The sequence below is a fragment of the Malus domestica genome, chromosome 14, assembly GCF_042453785.1.
Source record: "Malus domestica chromosome 14, GDT2T_hap1".
Taxonomy (NCBI): Eukaryota; Viridiplantae; Streptophyta; class Magnoliopsida; order Rosales; family Rosaceae; genus Malus; species Malus domestica.
This window is the reverse complement of record NC_091674.1, coordinates 22,445,125-22,452,318: the sequence shown is the minus strand read 5'-3', so window position 1 is coordinate 22,452,318 and position 7,194 is coordinate 22,445,125. Positions and strand designations below refer to the sequence as shown.

At 35.0% G+C, this 7,194-nt stretch overlaps 1 protein-coding gene across 1 annotated transcript; it reads left to right on the top strand.

The window, feature by feature from the left end:
• Window positions 1–2,107: 2,107 nt before the first annotated feature.
• Window positions 2,108–4,213, top strand: LOC103454842 (protein DMR6-LIKE OXYGENASE 2-like). The gene is made up of 4 exons (XM_008394437.4): window positions 2,108–2,368; window positions 2,603–2,850; window positions 3,255–3,576; window positions 3,889–4,213. The coding sequence occupies exons 1-4, from the start codon at window positions 2,144–2,146 to the stop codon at window positions 4,132–4,134; spliced, it is 1,041 nt and encodes a 346-aa protein (XP_008392659.2). The 5' UTR covers window positions 2,108–2,143; the 3' UTR covers window positions 4,135–4,213.
• The last annotated feature ends 2,981 nt before the right edge of the window (window positions 4,214–7,194 follow it).

Here is a 7,194-nt window from a genome sequence, read left to right as displayed (position 1 = left end):
TGTTGCCAGCACATTGACATGCACATCAGTCAAGACTACTCATTTTTCTGATATTTATTCTTCCGTCAATTCTATACACCCGCCCATTATTATCGATTTATGAATATTCATTCAACTACAATGTGATTGATCTCTGGATTCATTATATAAGGAAACGTGTAATTAATGATTATATTGATATTTTTCATCGAAAAATCAATATACGTTTTAAATTCAAATTTCTCTACTCACAAAATATAACAATAATTTAATTAAATTATTAACTTGTTACAGTTTTCATGTCACAATGCATACTACAATTGGGGTGAAAGAAAAATTGAGAAGACGAGAAAAACGCATCTCTCTAGCTATGCACACTTCGGCTTTATTCAAAATTTTCTTAAGCTTTTGAAATAAAAAAACAAAACTATGTTAAATTAAATTAAATATTTTCAGCCGTAAGTTTTCTCATTTCAGAACAAAACTCCCCAATATGACATCTGATTAAATCTTATATATAAAACCAACAACTCCTTTTGGGGTCATGGGTTTCACAAAAAAAAAAAAAAAAGTGGATAGAAATGCTCCCCAAAGAAAAAAATATTCAAAAGCAATCCAAAATAATGTAGGAGTATTTTCGTCATATAAACAATGTTTTTTAATAATTAATTCTTTTTGTATATTTTTTTTCTCATAATTAGTACCTCACAATAGACTTGTAATAATGTGATTTAATAAGTTGTTTATTAAATATTATTTTCTCTATTTTTAAATACGTTCAAAACATCTTAAGATGCGCATAGTGCTGGTTATAAAAAAGGTCTTTCGCACGCGCATAATAATGTGATTCAATTAATTGTCATATGATTTTTTTTTCTAACAAATGATATTATCTACATTAAGGATAAGAGGGTGGGCTTAGCCTCACAATGAGCTAGCAATAATGTGATTCAATCAGTTGTTTATTAAATATAATTTTTTCTATTTTTAAACACGTTCAAAACATCTTAAGAGGCGCGTCGTGCAAGTTATAAAAAATGTCTTTTGCACGCGCATAATAATGTGATTCGATTAGTTGTCAAATGATTTTTATTTTTGAACAAACGATATTATCTACACTAAGGGGAAGGGGGTGGGCTTAGTCTCACAATGAGTTACCAATAATGTGATTCAATCAGTTGTTTATTAAACATCTTAAGAGCCGCGTATTGCCGGTGATAAAAAAGGTCTGTCACACACGCACAATAATGTGATTCAATCAGTTGTATTATTTTCTCTATTTTTAAACACTTAAGAGGCACATAGTGGCAGTTATAAAAATGGTATTTCGCACGCGCATAATAACGTGATTCAATTAGTTGTCAAATGACCTTTTTTTTTTGAACAAACGATGTTTTCTACACTAAGGGGAGGGGGATGTGTTTAGCCTCACAATGAGTTAACAATAATGTAATTTAATGAATTATTTATTAAATATTATTTTCTCTATTCTTAATGTAAATTCAATAAAATGTAGATGAAAATTGAAAGATCGATTTTATTATGTGGATTCAACTGCTTTGATTGGTTTATGAGAGATTTCTTGTAGTATAGTCGAATATTATTCGTTTACTTCAAATATTTGACTTTCTTTTTGTCAAAAAAAAAAAAATTATTGAAACAATTCATGCATATAAATACATTTAAAATGTGTAAGTCGTGCGTAGCACACCTTGATTCAAAAAATGCCTTCTATACAAGCGTGAGCGTGTCCATAAAGGCTAGTATTCCTTGAAACTAACAAATTGCATTAGAGAATGACATAGCAGAAGGACGTCATTTGCTTCCTTCAGACAAATCTGTCTGCAGTCCATAGTGAGGAGAGATTTTTAGTGTGACCGGCACACGAGGTGGTACATCACGGTTCACTATATAAATAGTGAGATATGTAAGTTAAAAAGTTAATAACTTAAAAAATAAAATTTCTCATCACTTACATAAAAACACGTAATGTACCACTCGTATTAATTTCTCAGTGAGAATGTGGGGGGCATGCCGATCTGACAACTAGAACAGCCAAACCCCCAACTCATATTCTATAAATAGGGATAGGGATCCAAAGTCCCATTCACCAAACCTACAAATTTCATTAGTTTTGCAACTTTTCTCTTCAGTCGTAAGCAAAATGGCCACCACAACAAACCTACTGCTTACAGACCTCATGTCTGGTGTGAACCATATCCCTTCAAACTACATCAGACCCATCTCCGATCGTCCAAATTTCACTGATTTTCAGGTATCAGATGCCTCCTCCATTCCTCTCATTGATCTCAAGGACCTCCATGGCCCAACGCACTCGGATATTATCAAACAGATTGGTCTAGCATGCCAGACTGATGGTTTCTTTGAGGTAACAATTAACACACACACACACACACATATATATATATATGTATAAACTTGGCAAATGATTAGCACATCTCTTTTCTCCATTTGCATACCCTATTGATTAGTGCCTTTGTTTCTCCTTATATACATATTATCCCATTACTTTATACTTAATTATACTTAATTACATGTGTAGTATGAATATGAGTACTACTATATATTACTACTAAATTATGCACCAACCTTTTTATATTAGGTGAAAAATCATGGAGTTCCAGAGATAATGATAAAAGACATGTTGAATATAGCAAGAGAGTTTTTCCAATTACCAGAGAGCGAGAGGTTGAAGATGTACTCAGATGACCCTTCTAAGACAACCAGGCTCTCCACCAGTTTTAACGTCAGGACTGAAAAACTGTCCAATTGGAGGGACTTCCTTAGGCTCCATTGCTACCCTCTTCAAGACTATGTCCAAGAATGGCCTAACAATCCCCCATTGTTCAGGTAAATAACGATGCCTTCTTTTTCATCATCTTATGCTAGTACTTAATATTCAAACCAACTAGCGTTTTCTAACCAGACTTATTATATTGTTAAGATGTGAATCTGAGCACACATACACAGTCTAACAAGAGAATATTGTCCAATTAAATTTATTAATTTAGTTAAATAAGGGCACATTTTTGTCATCATCTCAACTAACGTTCTTTAGTCAGGCTTACGTTGCTAAACAAATGCTCATCTTGTTGAACTTTGAATATGAACTATATATAAATCTTGTCAAATATCAAACTGACCAATGATCTAAGTTCCAGTCTAACAGGAGAGCATCGTCATAGACAAGTTCATTTGTTTCTAATTAATTACATCTAAGTCACACAACTGAATGAGCTGTACTTTGTTCACAGGGAGCAAGTGGGTGAGTACTGCACAAATGTGAGAGGATTGGTGCTGAGATTGCTTGAGGCCATATCAGAGAGTTTGGGCTTGGAAAAGAACTGTATTGTTAAGGCATTGGGGAAGCAAGGGCAGCATATGGCTTTGAATTACTATCCACCTTGTCCTCAACCAGAGCTGACTTATGGATTGCCTGGACATACTGATGCCAACCTAATCACCGTCCTTCTCCAAGATGAAGTGCCTGGATTGCAGGTCCTTAGAAATGGCAAGTGGGTTGCTGTCAACCCTATTCCCAACACTTTCATTGTCAATATTGGGGATATGATGCAGGTAAACTCTATATCCTGCATTTATTATGTTTCGGTGTATGTTATCAAACAAAAGATCATCTGGGGAATACAAATTCTAGGAGCATATTGGAAAATACCCCCACGGCGTGAAATCTTGACTTCTTTGTCTTTTTTCTCACCTGATTAGTTACATGAGACGTGAAATAATAGATGATGACATCACTCTCGAGATAATTAAGCTCATTTCTCCCTAGCAAGGGGGACTTGTCCAAGTAGAGGGACAAAGTTTTGTAACACAGGAGTAAAATTTGTAATTGATTTTTAACCTTTTTACCATTTTATTTGGTATCAGGTAATTAGCAACAATCGGTACAAGAGTGTACTCCATAGAGCTGTGGTAAATTGTAACTCAGAGAGAATATCGATCCCAACTTTCTATTGTCCATCACCAGATGCAGTAATTGGGCCTGCCAAGGAGCTCATCAACTATGACCACCCAGCCATGTACAGAAACTTCACATATGCCGAGTACTATGAGAAATTCTGGAATAAAGGACTTGCAACTGAGTGCTGCTTAGACTTGTTTAAACCCATTTGAACATGTGCGTGCAATTTCATGTCACTAGCTTTGGACAAGTACACAAATGACCTCAAAAAATGGTCTACTTTAGTTTGAGTGTTTCAGTAGTATGTCTATTTATCTGAAATAGATATTGAAACTATTTTTATTTTTCATTTCATTTTTAAGTTTAAGAATAAATACGAAAATAAAAGGTATGTAATTTACATTAGAATCAATAAAGTATCACAATGATGTCGATATTGTTGATGTCCATTTGAATTTGCTACAATAATAAAGTTATTTGAGAATTGTACAATACTTGGCTTAATTAATGTCATGGTGTCGGATTCTCTCTCATCTTTTTCCATCCCTTCTCTTCCATACTCTCATAAATTGTTTTTATCTTCTTCTAGTTATTAAAAAATTAACACAACACATAGTCTAACCATAATCGTTCAAATATGATGGGAGGGAAGGGAAACTAAGAGGGGAGAGAATCCTACTTCCAATGCCATAACTTTAGGAGCTCCTTACTCCATCCACTAACACATTGCCTTGTGTTATGATTTCGTCTCCTTGAAGAAAACCAACTTTAAATATAAAATGGTGCAATCAAATGAGTGTTTATCATTAATAGCCAAAATTTGTCTTAATTTAAAAAATGTCAGTTTTTATATAAACTTTCAAATATAACAAAATGTTCACTTGAATAGACACAAACACCCTTTTAATTTAAACCAATCACCCCCAAAATTGAAACCCTTTCGATGTTCTGCAACCTTCATGGAGAGGAAAATTGTAGAGCCGCATCCTAAATGCCGAGCAAACTTCCAAATTCAAAAGTCACTTTTGCAATTTATGAAACTACCATGGATACAATTTTATCAAGCGATGCTTCGTCCACATTTCTTGAATTGCCTTCCACCTCTCTCTCTCTCTCTCTCTTTCTCTCTCTCTCTCTCTCTCTCTCTCTCTCTCTCAAAATTCTTACCTTTTTCTTCGGTTGTATTTTTTATACTAATAATATATGCAATTTTGATTAGTCTCATGCACAATTTCTTCATCTAGCAACCAAACAAATTCAGAATCGTGATGAATTTGAAAACCCTTTTCACCTCTCATGCCTATTTAACATTTCACAACAATATAAACAAGCATTCCAAACAAAAAAAAAAATCACAACAATATACACAAGCATTCGAAACAAAAAATAAGAACTCCAAAACAAGGAAAAAAACTGCTGAAAATGTCCACCATTAATAGAGAAAAGGAAGTTGACTCCCAATATGCTATGCAATTGGCAAACGTATCAGCATTGCCTATGGTGCTTAAAGCAGCCACAGGGCTTGGTGTGCTTGACATTATCCACAGAGCTGGCGCCGGAGCCCTTTTTTTGCCTTCCCAAATAGCGTCTCAGCTTTTAACTCTCCACAATCTGGATGCCACGTCGGTTCTTGATGGCATGCTTCGCCTTCTTTCCGCTTACTCTGTTCTCACTTGCTCGACAATCCAAGCTAATGGGAAGGTTATTAGGGTTTATGGGTTGGCACCTGTCTCCAAGTACTTTATTAAGAACTAGGATGGTGTGTCTCTGGCACTATTGCTCAATTTTTGCCATGACAAGGTCATCTTAGATAGCTGGTACTATTACAACCTTTTACAAAACCTTGTTAATTTAATCATTTTTGTTTTAACTTACAGTCTGACACGTGTGCAAAAACTTTTCATGTTGTGTTATAAACGAGTAATTTATCTATACGCATCAAACAATGATTTATTTGCAAGTAAAGAATCGAACAAAGTTCATTTCTTTTGCATCAGTGCAGTCATCTTCATATGTCATCGTTTATGCAGGTACCATTTGAAAGATGCAGTTTTGGAAGGAGGACTCCCATTTAGCAAGGCCTATGGTATGAATGTGGTGGATTACATTGGTAGGGATGACAGACTTGGTGGTGTGTTCAAGGACTCAATGAAAGTGTTTAACCTCATTTTTAAGAAGGAGATTCTGGAGATTTATACGGGTTTTGAAGGTCTACGTACACTGGTAGATGTGGGTGGTGGCGACGGTACTATTCTTAACAGGATAATCCCCAAGCACCCTGCCATCAAGGGCATCAACTATGATTTGCCTTTGGTTGTCAAAAAGTCTCCCTTCTATCCTGGTATGATATAAATTTTTTGCTTACCATTGGTCAATTTCATGTAGCTTTTTGTAGTTTGCTTTGCTTTGCTAACTTACAGAGGAGTTTTGCTACATGTATAGAGCACATTGCAGGAGATATGTTTATAAGGATTCCGTAAGGTGATGCCATTTTCATGAAGGTAAGGCTTCTAAGAATTATTCAACTGCTTATTTACAAAGCATGTTCAAAAGCAAACATCGACTTTGGCTGAATTAAAAATTTCAATAAAAGTGTGGGCACTCTAGCTTGTTTACCCCTACACTTAAGCTTCGTGTTCAAATTGATCGAACCCAATATCATTTGACTAGTTACACTTTCGACAACTTTCAACTAATGTAAATGATTTTATTAACAATGGATACTACACAGTTGGGATGGCGATTGATGCTTGATGATATTGAAGAATTGCTATAAGGCCTTGCTAGACAACGGAAAAGTTATAGTGGTGGATATGGTGATACAAGAAGCCCCTAAAACAAGTCTTTCTGCTAAAAGTTTGTCTCTGTTTGATGTGTATCGAATGAATACCAATGTGTCGGGAAATGAGAGAATAGAGAGAGAATTACAAAGTTTGGCAAAAGCAGCAAGATTTTCAGAAATTCGGGTAGCTTGTATAAGTTTTACCTTTTCTGTCGTGAAACTGTTAAAGAATATGTAGTTTCCAATTGGATATGTTTTGTTACTATAATCTTTTGAGTTTCAAAGACATTATATTGAACTTTCGTTCATTCACGAGATAAGTAGATTTAACAAGAAAGGAACATATAAGAGCAAAACAATCGTGTTAGGGCTAGATCTGTCCCTCGCATAATTCCCCTGGCTCTTGCCTGTCGGGCAAGGTTTGTTGCTTGGTGTATTGCAATATGAGTTTGTTATTAGTTTGAATGGTGCCTTTGTGGGGCATTTCTTA